We start from the raw sequence: 20275 nt of genomic DNA, 5'->3' as shown, positions 1-20275 counted from the left end.
AGGAGGAATGACATCTGCGCTTTTCATCCACTGTGCACAAAAGTACGCCGACTCCATGTTTGGCCCACTGAAAGTAGGGGGGCGGTAATTACAGGAGGCTAAAGTTGATCTTGTCAGTGATTTGTTCGTTATCCGTGAGTTCCATATAAGTGATTTTTATTTCCTTTACCATGTTCGAAATTATGGTTAAAAAAAAATATGTCTTGAGGAAAACGGCGTGTGGAAAGTATACGGGGTTCGTGCGCCAGCTAGATGTTCTGTCACTCTGTCAAGAAGGTAGTCGGCCCGCTTCTGACATGGCAAGGAGAAACGGCTGTCCACAGCTGTTTCCAACTTAACAACTGTAGTTAACTTGCCAGGGAGTGAATTGAACCATGCAATTTGTAATTGCCGGTGTGGGGTATATTTCCATGCACGGACACGCATGCTTTCCACAACACACAAAACTGAACAGCACTCATTTCGATCAGCTACCAGCGCTCCTGCCGATCTTGTTAAGTGAATAACAAGCTGCCACGTTACTGATTGCAATATGCGTTGAGACCACCGCGGCTGTTTCTAGAGCGAGGGTGCAAGGAATAGGTCCAAGTAGTGCGGGACTGTTTTATACAATAGTTTAAACCCTAAAAAAAAAGTTTTAAAAAAGTTATTGCTTTAATGTTTAAGGAGTGACGCTACGTCAGCCAATCAAAATGGGGCTGCAGCTCAGCCCACGCATAGATTCAAACACACCACAGAGACGCAGACAAGAGGGAGAAACAGTTGGCCGAGCTTGTGAGTATATAGTCGGTTGTTGTGGGTATTATGTATGAGTGCTCGTCTCTGAAAGGGCGATCCCTGCGAGCATCTATAGCACAACAACATAACTGAATAATAATAATAATAACAGCCACATAATAATTGGGAGGGGGGCGCCGGCCCTGTTCTAATGTTCTCTGAGGGGAGGGCTCACCTACCCACACTTTGAAAACCCACTGCGTGTAGAACCTAGTCTGGCCTTCACAGCTAACGTTCAAACATTGAAAGCCCTGTTAGTTAACTTGGTTTTAGGAAATATTCGCTACCTTTGGGGTTAAACAAGTACAGGCAGGCTCCATGCTGACGTCAACACCAAACAAACGGGAGTCTAGATTTTTCAGTTTTATACATTAACAAAAGAGACAGATAGTACTTACTTATATACTAACATTTCTTCCAATAAGTTACCTCTAATCTACAAAATGGCCCTTAAAACTAGAATTGAAATTGCCTGTGTTGAGTATAAAACTACAGCGTTGATAATTACTAGAAGATATTATAAATACAATACTAAGCATGTACTGTAATGAGGTCACATCCAAGGGTTTTCCCCACAGCTCTCTGGTATTTGCCAACGGGCCAAAATGCCATCATGAAGTACACTTTTATTAATTTACTGCCTCTTCCCTTATATTGCATTAATCCTGTCTGAATGGGACTTTTGTACGTCAACGTATACTGCTAAGCACGCACATCAGAGGGAGGCGGTAATGCAGTACTTTCTGTTCGGTATATGAGAAGAATTGGGAAAAAGTTCTATATGGACTGTCTTAGATTTAGATAGATAATGTTGGACATTATAAATATGGCTCATGGGACTATAACACGCTCACAAAACTTGTTTACAAAAACTGTAGTATTGGCGCTTGTAGGCTACAAGGCCTCGAAAAAACAAATAACCACATGCTACAAGGTTAGCTTTTTTGTCCTTACATTCAGACATACACAGACACATTTATTGAAACAGCTTTATTTTTTTTTTTCCCACTAAAAGATTGATGCACGCAATCTTGTTTAAAATATCCTCCTTCGCTTCTTGTGTTGTGTGTAAGTCCTATTGTCAGTGTTCTTTGCAGCTCACCCTTGCTCCTGGCAAGAGGCTGAGCTGATGAAACCACTCCTCTCAAACCCTGAGGGGTGTTTAAAGATGCCACTCCATTTAAGCACCTTTTTAGAGCCTCTTCCCCCTGCACGTAACAATGGACTGGACCAGTTATGCTATTAAGGGCGCTTTCACACCAAGTACTTTTACCAGAATGAGTTCCCGGAACTTATGGCCCGGAACATCTAGTTCAGGGTGTTCCCAGAAGTGTGGGGAAGGTGAGCCTCCCCTCAGGAGAACATATCACAGCCGTGCCCCCCCTCCCAAGTATTATGCTATTATTATTATTATGTTTTTGCTATAATGCAGGGGTATTCAATTGCATTTCAAAGAGGTCCAGTAAGAGAAAATGTCATAAAATGCTCTGTTTTCGCTACCTAAAAAAGGGCTTTCACGAATACCGTCCAGCACCTGTTCCTTCACATCAGATGCCATGTCTGAGATGCGGCGGGGGATGGTATTGTCAGACATTGGGATCGCATTTAGCTTGGCAGTAGCAGCTTCTCCCATCATTACCGAAACCATATCTTTAGCAGCAGGGAAGAGTAACGTTTCACCAATGTTGTGAGGTTTACCTACCTTAGCTATCTGTAACGCCACTCGGTATGATGCTTCGGTTGCCTTTGTATTCACAGTGCTAAATGTGTCAATTACATTTTTCTGTGACTGCAATTCCTTGAGCTTCCGGTCAAAAAACTCCTGTGGCTTGGTCACCAAACATGGGTGTTTCGCCTCAATATGACGCCGGAGTCTACATGGTCTCATACTGTCATTAGCTAGCACCTCGTTGCAGATAACACACTGTGGTAGTGGTGTCATCAGGACCGGTCCATGAAAATCCTAGCTTCAAATAATCATTCTCATACTTCCTCCGTTTTCTGACAGACGCTGTCTCCTCTCTCACTTTAGGTAACTTCACTAAAAATCTATCCATATTTTGCCGCTCGCATACATTTAGCTGAATTTAACTAGCTAGATTTCACTGTTTCTCTTTATTTTTTTCTGGCGGCTGCGCCTCCCTTGAAGCTCTCTGGCGCCCCCCAGGGGAGGCGCGCCTCACACTTTGGGAACCCCTGATCTAGTAGAACGCGTTCACACCGGAATCAGTCCCTGAGGGAGGATTACGCAAATGAAGCCGCTGACGTAACTTCTTCTTCTTCTGCTTTGGGTTTACTGGCAGGCGGCAAACAACTTCAAGGCGTATACTGCCACCTGAAGTCCCCGACCGGAAGTCCCCGGAGTTGGGGACTCCCCGGAGTTGGGGACTAGTAGCTGCTGGGAAGACTCCCAACAGCTTCTACTGAAGCCTTCCTAGATAATCGCCAGAAGTGCCGACACCTCCTCATCTCCACCGTTCCCATGTTTTTTTTTGTGTTGCCATAAGTTAGTCTCTCTCCGTTGGTGCGCTGGGCTAATGCTAATAATGCTAATGCGAGCAAATAAAATGGCGGCTTCACAAAACTTTTATGGGGTGTGGTTTGCAATCCGCCCAGCCAATCAGAATTTTGAACCTTTTCCTCCACAGTAAAGTACCTGCTCTCTAGCAGGGACTAAAAAGGTGGGAAAAGGTTCCTGAAAAAAAGTTCTAGTTCCAGATCTTTTTGGTGTGAACGCAAAATCCCAGGAACTTTTGGGGACTAACCCTGGGAAAAGTACTCCGGTGTGAAAGCGCCTATAGATTCCTGCAGTGTGGAGATGAAGGGGGGTTAAATTAGTTGCTCTTGGGCAGAAGAGCACATAGAATGTCACCCATTTTTGTGACGTTTTCTTAATCCCTTAATGCTAGATTGTGTCTGCTTATATCATTAATAATACACCTTTTTGTTTAATCCTAATTGATTTGGTTATCCATCTTAAACTGTACATATATTGGGTAAATAAAATCCTTATTTTTTCCACCTCAACCTGCATTCCTGATTTTGGCGTAGCCTGGTCCTTCACAGCGCTCCAAACAAACATTTGCTACTATATTGACAAGCACACTGCTACAATGCTTCTTCTACTTCCCAAGCCTCCTCATCTATCAGCATTTGGATTTATGTTAAACTATAACAAATTATGCAAATAAGGCTGGGAAGTTCCAGTGTCACTGAACCACAAATCCAAAATAGTGCTTATTTTTGGTTTGCTGGCCTCTGAGGAGAATCATGTCCACAGAGTTAGACCTTGAGGTAATGTTGTCAAGAATGACCCTGAAAGATTGTGGCTGAATTCAGAGCGAAGGACACTTATCTACAATCTAGAGAAAAAGAGAGAGGAAAGTTAACTGGAAAAAACTTAAAGATTACGTCGGCAGAAGGTTGGGGTTTCTCATCAAACCAGTATTCTGTAGTTATCACGGCATTATCTTGATCTCTTATGTGCTAATATTAACTTAATTATTCAGAATCCTGTGGTGCAAATTTAACACATTTTCATTACATTTTTATAAATTGTATTTTAGTTGAACTAATTCTTTAAAAGAAAACATATAATCTCAAATATGTCAGACCTGACTATGTAACGTTATAATTGAATCTCATTCATATTTGCATGAAAAATGTAAATCGTCTCATCTTAAAGCGAGCATTTGGCCACAACATGAAAGACAGACGAGGAATACACTGGAACTAAATTGGTGCCAGCTCTACTTATAGCTGATGAACTTTATTATGCATATATGTCATGGTGCGAGGATAAAACCTATCTGAATTATTCACACGTGCATTAATGAACAGTTTGAGGCAGGACTATGAGGCTGAACCACTGAAGCACATGAGCTGGCAGCTGTATGAGGAGTGAGGAGGAAGTGGGTCAGTGTTAATATCCTCCGTTTACGTGCACCTGTGTTAAAAGCTGTTGCCATAGTTACTCTCAATGGTGGAGGAAGTTCTCAGAGCTATTACTTAAGAGAAAGTACTCATACAGTACCACACTGTGAAAAAACCCCGTTACAAGTATGAGTCCTGTATTTACATCTCAGCTAAATAATAACATGCAAGTACAATCAGGAAATTGTACTTAAAGATATTTTAAATACACAACGCAGCAAAACCTGCTCTATAATATTACATATTATATAAGTAGATCTCTAGTGTACTACAACTGATGATTATTTTCATTATAGATTCATCTGCTGATATATTTAGTTTTGTCCAACCTTTATTACAAACCTAAAATTAACGAAAGCAGCAAATCTTCATTACATTTGTGAAGATGGAACCATGAAATTGCCAATTCCTTTTCTGTCAATCCATCGATCAATAGTTCTTTTGAGTGTTTCCTATCAACCCCCACAGTTTAATGATGAACATAAAATACTTGTTCACTTCTCATTGGTTGGGATCCATGCAGTCTAGCCGGGGGATTCAACTCTCTGTGGGTCAGAGAAAGCCTCTCTTTCTGAGAGTATCCCCTCGCAGGACCTCTTCCCATGTCTTGGTGGGCTTGGAAAGGCCCGGGATGAAGGTCTCGCACTTCCAAATGACAGCTTCACAGAGAGCGTCTCCCAGACCAAATCCCTTCACAAGGCTGTACTCTAGTCAGAGCGGAGCACGACTCATGACATTTCCCTGTGTTTGATTTGTTATATCTGCTGTTGTAATTTATTGTGTTCTGTTTGCGATTGTAGTAATGTGTTTTTTATTTGCATGAACTGTACAGCACTTTGGCTCGACCAAAAATAGTTTTTAAAATGTGCTATATAAATAAAACCTGATTTGATTTGATTCTCTATCAAATCAAATCATCTGAGTTGTAAGTCGCATGAGAAGTCAAATACATCAAATGTGTACTTTTGAAGTATATAAATGCACTTAAATACTCTGCACCGCTCTTCATATGATCAGCACTGCATGAGCCCTGCTCGTGGGCCATGTATGAAAGCACCACTAAGACCACATCAGAAGCTGGGAGTGGAAGAAAACATTCAAAAGACAAAACGAGGGACAGGAAATGAGCGAGAGAGGACGAGCTGACCGAGGAGAGCTCAGCCTCTCCTGTTGCTGGATCACATTGAGGACAGCCACTGAGGGAGAGAAGAGGGGAGGCAGTAACAGAGGAGGCTATTTCAGGCTTCGGATGACGCTTTTCACAACCTCAAGAAGTGCACTTATAAAAGAGATTAGCCTTCACTAACCGGCAAACTGTGGACGTACAGTGAGACCAGACAGTCAACAAGTCCCTGGACATCAGTAACAGGTCACTGTGTGTCAGAAAACCACATCACGAGAGCTCACATATGATTCTGAGGTTAATAAAATCTGGTTTTTCTTCCCCCTCCTCGTTTTCTTTGCTCTTTCTCAAGAAGGGAGGGGGTGACCCAGAAGATTGCTATTAATGCAACACCGTCCCAGGTCTTTCCATATTCATAACTGAAAGTGCTGATGTATAAAAAGCCGGAGAGGAAGAGAGAACTTTGAAGAGATGAGAGGTAATGAAAACAAATGAAAAGCAGGAGGAGGGGGGAAGCTGTTTTGCCTTAGAGCTAATGAAGAGCAGTTTGAAGTGTGAGCTGGTCATTTGAACTTACATGTGGTTGGATCATGTGATGTACAGTGGGGCAAAACAGTATTTAGTCAGCCACCAATTGTGCAAGTTCTCCCACTTAAAAAGATGAGAGAGGCCTGTAATTTTCATCCTAGGTATACCTCAACTATGAGAGACAAAATGAGAAAAAAAAAATCCAGAAAATCACATTGTCTGAAAAATTATTTGCGAATTATGGTGGAAAATAAGTATGTGGTCACCTACAAACAAACAAGATTTCTGGCTCTCACAGACCTGTAACTTCTTCTTTAAGAGCCTCCTCTGTCCTCCACTTGTTAACTGTATTAATGGCACCTGTTTGAATTCGTTATCAGTATAAAAGACACCTGTCCACAACCTCAAACAGTCACACTCCAAACTCCACTATGGCCAAGACCAAAGAGCTGTCAAAGGACACCAGAAACAAAATTGTAGACCTGCACCAGGCTGGGAAGACTGAATCTGCAATAGGTTAGCAGCTTGGTGTGAAGAAATCAACTGTGGGAGCAATTATTAGAAAATGGAAGACATACAAGACCACTGATAATCTCCCTCGATCTGGGGCTCCACGCAAGATCTCACCCCGTGGGGTCAAAATTATCACAAGAACGGTGAGCAAAAATCCCAGAACCACACGGGGGGACCTAGTCAATGACCTGCAGAGAGCTGAGACCAAAGTAACAAAGGCTACCATCAGTAACACACTACGCCGCCAGGGACTCAAATCCTGCAGTGCCAGACGTGTCACCCTGCTTAAGCCAGTACATGTCCAGGCCCGTCAGAAGTTTGCTAGAGAGCATTTAGATGATCCAGAAGAGGATTGGGAGAATGTCAGATGAAACCAAAATAGAACTTTTTGGTAAAAACTCAAATAGACGTGTTTGGAGGAGAAAGAATGCTGAGTTGCATCCAAAGAACACCATACCTACTGTGAAACATGAGGGTGGAAACATCATGCTTTGGGGCTGTTTTTCTGCAAAGGGACCAGGACGACTGATCCGTGTAAAGGAAAGAATGAATGGGGCCATGTATCGTGAGATTTTGAGTGACAACCTCCTTCCATCAGCAAGGGCATTGAAGATGAGACGTGGCTGGGTCTTTCAGCATGACAATGATCCCAAACACACCGCCCGGGCAACGAAGAAGTGGCTTCGTAAGAAGCATTTCAAGGTCCTGGAGTGGCCTAGCCAGTCTCCCGATCTCAACCCCATAGAAAATCTTTGGAGGGAGTTGAAAGTCTGTGTTGCCCAGCAACAGCCCCAAAACATCACTGCTCTAGAGGAGATCTGCATGGAGGAATGGGCCAAAAATACCAGCAACAGTGTGTGAAAACCTTGTTTTTGACCTCTGTCATTGCCAACAAAGGGTATATAACAAAGTATTGAGATTAACTTTTGTTATTGACCAAATACTTATTTTCCACCTTAATTTGCAAATAAAGTCTTTAAAAATCAGACAATGTGATTTTCTGGATTTTTTTTTCTCATTTTGTCTCTCATAGTTGAGGTATACATAGGATGACAATTACAGGCCTCTCTCATCTTTTTAAGTGAGAGAACTTGCACAATAGATGGCTGACTAAATACTTTTTTGCCCCACTGTATATACACTCAAAAGCAGCATGATTCATTAACACATGTTTTACAGGGAGAAGAAAGAGGGTTTTTTACATATTGGAATTTGTTGGAACTTATAAATAGGACATTTTTTACTTTTTTACTTAATTTGAGAAGGAATAAGAGATACAAACTTGTGTTTGTATTATGGGTAAAACATTTTACATGCATTTTTTATTTAAGCGTGTCTTTAAAAATGGCAGAAAATAAGTGTTGCAATATTTGTACAAAATCAAAGCTGATCCAAAAACGTCTATTATGTTCTGTCTCTGGTTGGTTTCAATAAGATAATGAAATCCCCAAATTGCCTTTTAAGTAAGAATCCTCCCCAATCTCTTAATGCCAGGACAGATCATACCCTAAATCCTGCTTTCAGCCCTCTCATACTCCCCCAGCTGTCCCAGCAGATGGTCCACGAGTCCACCCCCCTCCAAGCAGACACACACAGTAAACACACACATACCGACACACACGCAGCATTCATGCCGACAGCTCCGACCCAGGTGACAGGAAGAGAAGGCAGGGGAGAGAGGGGCTGATGGTACAGGAAGAGATTGAGGAGGAACAAGCTCCGCCGAGGGAACAGCAGACGGCTGACAGAAAACCAGGCAGCTCATCTTCTCCGACAACTCGGAGGAGCTTTGAAGTCACATTTCACCAAGTGTGCCTCCCTGACCCATTTTTGTACAACTCTTTGTGCCATCAAACACTCTGATCCTCGCTCTTGTGTTTTACTTCAAAACACAATCTCTCCATTGACTGTTCCCTCCCTGATCAATCTCCAGACCTCATAAACTAAAGATGACATGCGCGTGACTCTCAAAGTCTCATTTCCGGACAGAAGCACAAGGAGTGTGTTGTCATCCTCCTGCTCCTCCTCTCCCCCCCCGCGAGCACATGCTCACACACTTCCACAGCTCGCCCCTGACTTTGTCTAGTGAGCAGAGGTCGCGACACCCCCCCATTCACCGCAGATGGTGGCACAAAGACAGGCGGGGGGCTGAAACGGACTCCTGATGGTGGACTTTCCTCTGTGAGGCTGCCGCACCCCGACCAGAGCCGTGCAGCTGCTGCAGGGACCCCGGTGATTCAGATAAACCTCCCCCCCAAAAAAAACAACCAAAAGTCTGAGACTCGTAAAACCCACAAAAGCCTCACCAGGGATCTGGAATCAGCTAGCTAAACATACACAAGGAGAGACTCATTAACGTGGGAAGATAAAACCCCGTCTGCCCGGCCAGAAACAAAACAAGTGACGGAACATTAGACAAACGTCTCTCTGGTGACAGATCATTCATGTGTTATCTCTACGTAACACCAGCCATCGCTTCAAAAACACCAAACTGGCTCTTGACTGAGAATAAGGCTAAACTTTTCTTTCTTTGTAGAGATTTCCACGGATATATTACGGGATGTTTTTAACCCTTAAATGGTTTCTGTAGCCTGGGGGACGTAACATGGGTGTAATGCATGTTTCATAATATATACAATTAAAAAAACAGTTTCTCGACAGATACAGAGTGTTGGTTTTTGAACTAAGGTCATGTATTCAAAGAAAACATGAAGTGTGTATTGTCATTTTAGCCTAGATATATTTGAAAATAGCAATTCATTGATTTTACGAAACATTTATATGCATTTATACGGAGCAAACACGCTACAACAGCCAAAGACATTTCCATTAGGAGAAACGCGCTGCACTTTCAAAAACGATATAAATATAGTAACAGAAATGTGCCAAAATACGTGCAAATGAAGAAACATCTTCACCAACTTGACAACACATACTGTACTCAGCATTTAAAAAACCTTTTCCAACTTGACAAAACATTAGTGATAAGAGGAGCGAAGCAGGTAGGACCCAAACGCAGATAACACTGATAATTCCTTTATTTCAAGGGCTAATATCAAACATGGACAAACCAAACACTCCATGGTGAACTAGGTCACAAACAAAAGGCGAACCAATACTGAACACAGGAAGAGACAAGACTATATACAGGGAGGGGTAATCACAAGACGAGAAACAGCCGGGCAGGGGAGGAGAAACACAAGGGCCACAGGTGAACACAATCAGACAACTAGACATACCAGGGAAACTAACGACAGGAGGAAAAACACAGGGAAAAGGACCAGACAATATACCAAGAGGAAAACATGACAGGGATAACAGCCCATAGGGGCGCTACGGGCGCCGCCCCACCTCTTCCCACATTACAAATTTAAATAAAAAAAATTTAAATAAAAAAAAGTAATAATAATATATATATTTTTTTTTTCATATTTTTTTTAAATTTTAAATTGTCTTAAAAAGTCTTACATTTGATAATCTGAATGTAAGGCCCTAAAAATAAGAAAGGTCTTAAATATGATTTAGAAATTATTGGATTTGAAAGGTACTTCTGTGTTGCGATAGCGTCTAAATGTGTTTTGGGGGAAATGTCCGGGCTGCAAAGTAACCAGTACGGTAATAGCCTTTCAGTTCCCCCCAACAACTTGTATTGAATTAAATCAACATGGAACCAGTAATCACTAACTTTGTTTCCCCCGGCCCCTTATTGGAGAACACCCAGCTAGTAACCTAGCTAGTGCAGCAGCTCCCGCAACAACACCGGGGGACCTCCGGGCGACGTTTGGGTCCACGTCAACCCTAAAAGCGGAGGTGCTGTAGACGCTAAATACCGTAGCTAAACACCAATCATACAACAGCAACGATGAAATAGTGTAGCCAATTTAATTTACAGGGGTAATTTCTCAAAATGTTCCCCGTGTGGTTTATTCACCATTACAATAGCCCCACCTAAAATAATTTCCACCAGCCGCCACTGGACAAGACTATATACAGGGAGGGGTAATCACAAGACGAGAAACAGCCTAGCAGGGGAGGAGAAACACAAGGGCCACAGGAGGAAAAACACAGGGAAAAGGACCAGACAATAAACCAAGAGGAAAACATGACAGGGAGAACAGCAACAAAAAAAAACCTAGACATAGAGACGTGACATGACATGAGAATCGTGACAATTAGCAGTGTTTACTAAAAGCGCTGCATAAAGAAACGCTGCAAATACAAAACAGTGTCAAAACAAACCGGAAACAGGGATACTAGAAAAGTGATGCACACTGCTGGAATCATAGTGCTTGTTGACGTTCTGGGATTATAAAGTTGGCCAAATGTCAATACAATTCGTCAAAAATATACAGTTCTTTGGCTTATTTTTACAATGGGATTGCATGACGACGGTATTCCAGATCTGTTGTAAGCTAGCTAGCTAACGTAGTTATTTCAAATTGACTGACCAAACACTTACAATTATGAAAAGGCAAAAGGTGCCAACAGAGATAGTCCCTGAACCTCAACAAACCCTCAGGCCCCAGCTGTGTGCATTACTTTTTTGTCAGCCAATTAAAAATGAATATGAATGTCGGATAGATTTCAGGACTGTGTACCATGGATGTATAATAAGAACTGGATACAGCGTGAGAGACGGGGTCTCGTTCTTTGAAAAAATTATCCAACGATTTACAGACCACTCTTTCCCAATGTAAGTCAATGGGAAAAAGTGTTTCCGGGCCCAGCGACCCATACAGAAGTGTAGTACCGCCGTTTGGCCACAACTAATATTTTCCTCAGAGTCTGGCGCACTTCCTGTGGGCTTGCTGTGTAGCTAATAAACTGGCAACTGAGTTCTGCTGCTATACCTGCAGTTGTTTATCATCTGTCAATCATTTTCTAAATTGTATTTGACTCTTTTCGGACAGTTTATACACAAAACAATGAATCTAGAAAATAATCTTTGGATCCATCAATAATAAACATGTATATTTAATTCAGTACATTTGTTTTATGAAAATGTATAATGTTACTACAATACAAATAACTGTAAGCTAGAGACCTTCTATTATCAATTCAACTAGTGTGTTTACATTTCAAACAACTTCAAACTTTAATCACATTTTCATGATTAAATAATACAAATAAACAGTTAAATATTTGTATATTCTTGCAGTGTGCGTTACAGCCATAGACTGTATATATGTTACACCAGGTACAAATGTATGTGTGTAAATATACGAAGTGCAAAACGTAGCTGTGAAGGGTTATGTATAATTGAGTGTGTTTAAGTATTTATAACCATGTGTTTGCTTATACATATTGATTTGAATATGGACCCATGGGAGGCAGGCCTTGAGCTAGAAGAGATCCAAATAAACAAATAAACCCAGACGCTTTCATCTGTTGTCATGTTACCAAGGCAATTATGTATCAAACTTAAGAGGCTTCAGAAGTAAGTGGACTTTTTTGAGGCCCCATTTTTTTAAAAATAATAACCTCAAAAGTAATGAGTTTAAACATTGAAGATGTATACAATGTTTTATGGATTTACGTCATATCAAACATCATTTTCACCAGATGAGCTTGAGCCACACTTTGGGTTTGTTACAATTTGTTTTATATATTTACGTCATACGTTGTCCTGGCAATATTTGGTGGATTGATACTTGACCAATCACTGCAGACTGGCTGCTGTCCCACTCACAACAACACACACAAACTAATACACAAAAACACACACACACTACAACCAAAACAGGCTGCTCAGTGTGAAGACTTGTGCCATTCAGATGAAGTCTGGAAGAGATGGATGTGAGTCAGGTTTATTAACAGTGATGACAACTCAGGATCTGAGTGATGAATGTGATAAATGTCAGCGTGACGGATTCATTTCACAGCAGTTATTCAGAGCTGGGCGCGGACACCGACAACTATGACAGTGATGAATGCCAAGAGTTTGATTTGCGGAATTCTTATTCTGCATTAATGGACTCGGTTCAACCAGAAAGCGCTTAGTCGGATGCTGTGCTGGTTATTCGTGTGACACTGAGACCCCGACAGGCTGCGTGTCATCTCTTCCAACAATCACTTCATTTGTCCACTCTGTTCAAAGATTTGTAATAAGATAAATCTGCTGCTGTAGTGTTTGATGAAAAGCTATCCAATATTAGAGAACAAGTGATCATAAAAAGCAACAACATATTTGTGTATGAAGTGTTTCAAAAACTTGCTAAGCTGACCCTAATAAGCTATCGAGACAGCCTGGCAACTACTGTAGTATAACCTGTAGATATCTACAAATTATGAAAAGTGAAAGAAATGTACAATGTTTTCAGAGGAATATTTATGTGTTCTCTGTGTCATTTTCTGCCACTAGGGGGCTCTTAGCCAAAACAATAAGAAAAGAGGGAATCACCGTAAAAGAGCTTTTTACAGTCAGAACCATTGTTTATTTTTTTGAATATTTTTATCGTGAACCAAATTCTAGCTAGTTACGCTGATGCATATGTGTGGTTAAAGTTTGAAATTGTTTATTAATTCACAACTGGAGTAGTAGTTATAGTTTTAAGTTTGATCTAATGTTTCTTTTTGACATCAAAGAGGGTGATTGCAATTTTCTGTTGTTTTTCATTCCTTTTTAATTTCAATCAAACAGCTCAAATCTAACCCAATGAGTATGGATGGGTACCGAGCCCCGGTATTAAACGGCCCCGGGGCTGAATTATTAAAGACCGTGGTACCGTTAAACTCCGACGGTGTTTTTATCGGTAGGCTACTGGAGACATGTAAAAAATATATGTTTTATGTATTATTGCTACACAAACATTATATTGCAGTTTCAGTATCGCCAACTCCGTTTCTAATACGCAAAAAGACTGCAAAATGCTTCTATGATTATTTTTAGTATTTTCGATCTCTCTCCCCCGCCTGCTTGCGAGGGGGCGGGGCAGTTTACACACACACGGTTGCTACATGCAGCAGCACACACACACACACACACACACGATGTGGACAATGCTCGTTACCAAAAGCGCAGTAAGAGTTTAGCATGTAAGGGCGGTAACACGAGCAATTTGTCTAAACATTTAGCAAAAGTGCACCACATTCAGACGGAGAAATGCACCGGGTTCGACTGTCTTTCTAGTACCTCTGTAGCCCCCCCATCCACGAGTAACTTTTCCACGTCAGGTGTTACGTATGCTAGCAGCAACACACGGAGTTAACACAATTATACAAACATGGGCTAATGATTAGAGGTAACTGAGTTATTTATTTTGTTAAAGTTTCAGCTATTCTGTTTACAGTTCTGTCATCAGATTATTTAATATGATTTGTTAAAACATTGTTGTTTCCTTTGATGTGAAATATTATTTATTTTATTTAAATAAAAAGCAATGTTAGTTTTGTTCACAATTTTTTTAGTTAGTTTACCTTTTTTTTCTACAAAAGAACCGATAAGAGTACTGTTAAAAGACCGGACCGATAAGCGGTATCGATAAAAGTAGTAGTACCGTTAAAACCTTAACGATACCCATCCCTACCAATGAGTGGGTGAAAATCATAAAATGTATTTGTCTTAGAGCATGCACAAATGTCAAAATAACTACTATGACTGTTTTTTAAAGTTGTGTTACATTTGGGGCAATTTAAATTGGTATCTCATCACTATTATCACGTAAACTATAAACTGACCGTGTGAAATGATCCACCAGCGCTCCCACCAGCTCCCCCACTCGGTCCTGGTTGGAGCACAGCTCCCCTCGCTGCAGACACAGCAGGACGTCATCCTGGGAGGTCGTGTGCAGCGCCACCATCTGGTCAGCCCCGCTGGTCACACTCAATCCTGTCAACTGTGGAGAGACACAGAGACAGATGAGGACACAACAAAGACTCTGAAGAGAAGTCGAAGTACAGCTGAAAGGGGATCAATGTTTAACATCCCCCAGTCTTCATGCAGATTATGGTAATGGATCATTTCTGTGCTGTTTCAGATTTCCGATGTAACAAATAGTGTTATGGCAGTTCAATGTTTTTCTGTTCAAATGTAATGTTTACTTTATCATATGTTTGAATGTGTTAACCTTAATGCCTCTGTACAGAGAGTCTGGTGACACAGTGAGGGCAGAGCAGCTTCTTCTCTAGCCTCTGCTTCTGACCTGGAAACAGTCGTATGGTTCACTGTGAGCAGCAGAGCTTAATGTCATCAGCTATCTTTAGCTGCTCGCTGCTGCTGCTGCATACTGATGATTTTTAACCCTCTAGCACGCAGTGAGCTCTCTCTGAAACCACTGCTGGATGTCCAGCTGTGCTGCTGACTCATTTTGTAGGTGTTGTTGATCTTTAACCTTTATTGAGTATACATTGTACATTCAGTAGAGAACAGATCTGTTCCATCTGACTACTGTTTCATATCAACCGCCTGTCGATGATTGTGACAGCAAAATGTTTGAGAAGGGTCAGGCAGTAGCTCAGTCCTTAGGGGCTTGGCTTGGGTACTTGATGGTCACTGCTTGATAGTCACCAGTTCAAATGGAAAATATACAATAAATAATAACTGAGTATAGCTGGATAGCTGGGGAGGGCACCCAACCCCCAAATTGCATGAGAATGTGTGTATGTGTGTATTTAGGTTGTAGTGTGTACAGGTTTTTGCATATGAGTTTATCAACTCTTTACCAACTGAGTGCAAACTGAAATTCTCCTAGGGAATTCATAAAGTTTGTCTTTGATACATACATGGTGCAGTAGTACCAGTGATACATCTATAAAAACAACCCACAATACGACATTTGTTGAGCAAATAACATGTGAATTACACTTGTATTTATAGTAAACGTATTTAACAAAGAATGTTAACGCCTAACTCGATGAGCAACTCCTTCTCCCCCACCGCTGCCTAGGCCTAAATCTGGAATTGAAATATCTGCCAAAAATCTATTTACAAATGTAATTTAACTTTGTTAGTTTGAATTTACGGGAGTACTATTTTTGTGAATGAATGCTGCAGTTCTGAATATTTCTCTCCTCCCCCCTGCCTGAAAGCCTCCATTTGAATCCTTTGTTTACTTCTGTGACATAATGACATCCCTACGTAACACTCGCGCTTATGTGATAGGGGCAGGACATATAATATAATAGGGCCCCTTTAAGAAGGTTCAGGTGCATGGATGTGGGAGAGCGTGCATGCGAGTACTCACATCGTCTAAGGGAAGCCTCTTCAGAACCTTGAACTGTTTCTTGGGCTCTAATTTGTACACACACTTGTCTGTGATGAGCAGTCCTCGGTCCGTGCTTTTGTTGAATCTATTCACCTGAGAGACGGAAAATGACAGAAGAGGTTTTTATTTACTTTTGCAACTTGTAGGATCTTTTTACTGTCACTTCAAACACGTGTTGGTTTTCCTTGTGGAGCAACAAACGAGCGACACACACCAAACAAAACAAATGCAGATAAAAGACAAAGGCTCTTGGGGCTTGTCATTGTTGGTGGTTGTTTTATTTTTCTCTATCAAAGCCTTCATATCGTCTAATATACTTTGTCTAAAGCTTTTAGAGTTTCTCTACCATCCCTGATAAGGGAAATATGGCCTTTACTATCCACAGAGACTTGATAAGAGTTCATCATGAGGTGAAATAAGAAGCAAGGCCTCATCCGACTCCATTAAGTTGAGTCGAAACACTTTTAAAAGAAAATTGTAGGAGTGAATTATAGCTCCTGATTAACCCTCTGATTATATTTAAAAATCTCATGTCTTTATACTCCTGTCTGAGAGGGTTGCATGCAACGCTAGGACATGAGCTCTCGAGCGGCACAAAAGAGAAGAAGGGGAGTGAGTGGGTGGAAAACGGAGAACATGGCAAGTGAGAACATTTTCATTTCAGCGTTTTCTTTTCCCCACGTTCTGTACCTTCCGACAGAAGCCAGAGAAGAGGACCTGGTTGTACTCGTCTCTGTTCTTCAGCTCCTTGGAAACTCTGATGAAGGTGGCACTGGTCTGAGGGCAGTCTCGCACCTGCAGGATTGAAAAACATTGTGTTATTAACAGAAGCCACTAGCTACAGCAGGAATGTGTCTCGTGTCGTTAACACTGCGTGACCCCTCTCAGCCTCTTTTATGGCTTTAATGCGCTAAGCAGCAGATCAAAGCTGGTGGCCTCGGGCTGCTGTTAGCAGACAGCAGGGCAGCTGATGCTGGAGCTCAACTCCATGAGGAGAATTAGAGTCAGGGGCTGCTGGTCTCAAAGCGTGTCATGGTCTCCCTTCGTCACAATAATGTCTCCACTTCCTGTGACCAATTATACTAAGGAACTAGTACTATTCAGCTAAAGTATTGGAGGTTCTTTGGCCTACGTCCTTAAGTACCAGTGAAGGGACTCTTAATGCTACTGACTACAATGATACTTTATTGTGCCTCCAGATTTAAGACACAGTTTGGGTAAGATCCTTTCGTGTTTGGGTCTGGATCATCGTTGTGTAGGAGAGTCAGCCTCTTCTCTCAGTTTTCTCTCTCCTGCCTAATTGCTTCATACAACAAATGATGTGTCTACCAATGCTATACAAAACAATGATAAGGGAAGAGGCTGCTCAAACGTCTGTGCTTTTCTGGAACATTAGGTTTTTTAAAGTGACATTAACTGCTCATATAGCCATAAGATTTCAAAAAGAACTATGGTGATGTATTTTTCACCCACAACTTCTAAAATGAGCTTGGAATAATAGATAGATCGATAGATCTTTAATTTTTTCATTGTACAGGTACAACGAAATTACAATAAACTCAAGGTGCCAACACGCAACAACAAGACAATATAAAAACAACAAGACAATATAAAAACAACAAGACACTATAAAAACAATAAATGGGACTTAAAATAGACATGACAGGGAATATGTACATAAATAAATAATAAAATGAAACAAACTTGTTGACTTTTGGTCTTTTGGTTTCTGAGAATACATGACAATACCCTCATTTGTCTGACTTCCCCTCCTGTCTGCTCTCAGCATGTAATCTAAAGCAGCAGCAGAAGCAGCAGCAGCCGCACACAGGTCACGATCCAGGCCGACTGCATGCTGGATTACATGCACTCCTCTATAGGTCTTTGTGGAATGAACAACAATGTGGTGAAGCCGGAGCCCTGAAGGAGGCTGGGAGTCACGGGCTGTCAGACAAACTGACTCGGGAGTGACTCCCTGAAGGCGTCTCTCCAGCCTCTGGCCACCAAACATCTCAGATTAGCCGTTAAATGATCTGACCGTGGGATTGGTTAAAGGAGGGCTGTGTTCACACCATGCTCCTTTAGTGACGCTGCGAGGCTCGTCGTCACATGCACCAGATATACATTAACACAGATGGTTTTCTGTGATTCAGTACACTGCTGCTCATTCAAGTCTTATTTACTGTGATGAACTCAATCCAATGGATTTTCCCAGTTGTTATCATAAAAGGAATGAGCATGTTGTTGTGTTGCTTCATAATAAATGAGGTTAGAAAACTCTGAGAAAACACACAATCATACTTCTGTTGAATAGATATTAGAGTACAATCTTTTTAAAAATAGCATATTAAACTAGAACTTACTTTTTGCAGTGTATTTATAATTGTTCTATCTTTTTGTCCAACCAAAGCAAAACAAATTCTCCATTTCAATCAGTAGTTAAACCATGGATTGCAAAGACTGCAAAGATATTCCACTTAAATTATAACGTTGTGTGCATAGTTAATTTTCAGAAACTCATATTCTTATTGTACTTTCTTGTATTTTTGTATATTTCTTGTAAATATCTTTTGCAATGTTTCACTATCACTACTTTTCTTCTAAATGAAATGCTGACATTACAAAATGCATGGTTTTATACTGCAATGGCAGTGAGATCAACAAATGTGGTTTGAATGGAAGTCAATGAGGCATTTTTGGCAACGAAGGTGTCCAGAGGTAGTATCTGACACTACGTAAAAAATAATAATGCAATCAAATCAACTTTTTTGTTAATCTTTGACATATCCAAGACTCTAAATAACCACCAAATCCCCACCCCCCTACTAATTGTTATATGGAAAATATAATGCAAATAATTAAACAGGCATTTAAAGGGTTAACATCCTGAAAATGATTGAATGTTTGGTAGTTGTGAGCACGTTAGAAGTTGTTTAAAGGGGACCTATCATGCAAAATGCACTTTTGTACGTCTTTTATACATGAATGTGTGTCCCCGGTTTGTGTGTCAGAAAACACAACCCTCTCTCTTTTCCTCCATACCCAAATCTCTAAAAACGGGGCTGCAACGGATCTGATAAAAACTGATCCAGATTTGAACTTTCTGACGTCAGAAACGGGGTGCTGCGCATATATGGGCAACTCTCCACCTATCAGGGGAATGAGAGGTTGCGTGGCATGGTAACAGCATGATAACAGCATGGTAAGATGAGGCTCGTGCCTCGCCCCCTTCCTTTGCAGGGGGGCGGGGTCAGCTGCAGCTCATTTGCCACAGAATCAGCCATTGTGAAGACAGGGCTGGAATAGAGCAAATAGAGTGAAATGAGGCATGGCTAAAATGCATGATCTGTTTGGTATTTAAAAAAAAAAAATTCACAGACATGTTTTATATAGGTATGGCCCTACAATATATTATTCAAATATAGCATGATAGGTCCACTTTAATAAAAAGTGACTTGCCTTGCCTAACCTGTGCTTGTGTATTATCCACAGAGAAAAGAAAGACAGAATGATTCAAGAGCAAAAGGTAAGGACGCACCCTATGCTGTAATTCACCTGTTTCCTCCACATGGTACCAAGTTTGGTATAAAAAGTTATTTTAATGATAGTATTTGTTTCTAATTATTTAAAAGTATACATTTCTCTAATTTGTCGTCTAACTATACTGATAGCAACCCACCACCCCCTACACACAATACCTACCATAACGAGATACCGATCAACCGCACGTACTCGACTCATCAACATTCTCTTTGCCCCGTAGAGAAGATCAGAGTCAGGAAGAGTTTTGGGCTAATATCGACGCAGCAGCGAAGAGCAAGGGTGTGGTACGACTACTGTGCTCTGTGCGAGCTGCACAACGCTCGGAGGAACCGACTACAACAATTGGATGAAGAAACCATCGATAGCTATTCGCGACACTGGCTGCTCGCGTCTCCTCGGTGTCGGCACATAGTCTCGCCCTTCTTCTACCACTAATTGTTCCTACTACTTCCTACAACTCTACACTAACATCACACGGATCTCTGCTATCATCAGCCCACACGGTCATCTATCTACTGTAAGTGCCCCAATCAGCAGAGAGGGTTGGACGCCTACATAAAACCCGGACAAAGACTGAACTACTGTAATCGTTTAGTCGCGAAGTGACTACGAAAGCTCGGAGGAACCCAGCCGATCTTTTTAATTAGGTTAAAAA

At 41.3% G+C, this 20275-nt stretch overlaps 1 protein-coding gene across 1 annotated transcript in view; it reads right to left on the bottom strand.

The window, feature by feature from the left end:
- The window catches only part of LOC104946615 (unconventional myosin-Id-like), a 37817-nt gene extending 18170 nt beyond the window's left edge, over nucleotides 1–19647 (bottom strand). The window contains exons 1-4 of the mRNA XM_010772485.1: nucleotides 19633–19647; nucleotides 16768–16872; nucleotides 16057–16170; nucleotides 14552–14709 (exon numbers count right to left, since the gene is read on the bottom strand). Coding sequence (XP_010770787.1) covers nucleotides 14552–14709; nucleotides 16057–16170; nucleotides 16768–16872; nucleotides 19633–19647 — 392 coding nt within the window. The remainder of the gene's footprint in view (nucleotides 1–14551; nucleotides 14710–16056; nucleotides 16171–16767; nucleotides 16873–19632) is intronic.
- Between the last annotated feature and the right edge of the window lie 628 nt (nucleotides 19648–20275).

The sequence above is a fragment of the Notothenia coriiceps genome, unplaced genomic scaffold, assembly GCF_000735185.1.
Source record: "Notothenia coriiceps isolate Sejong01 unplaced genomic scaffold, NC01 NC01_scaffold00011219, whole genome shotgun sequence".
Taxonomy (NCBI): domain Eukaryota; kingdom Metazoa; phylum Chordata; class Actinopteri; order Perciformes; family Nototheniidae; genus Notothenia; species Notothenia coriiceps.
This window is presented reverse-complemented; position numbering and strand designations above follow the sequence as displayed.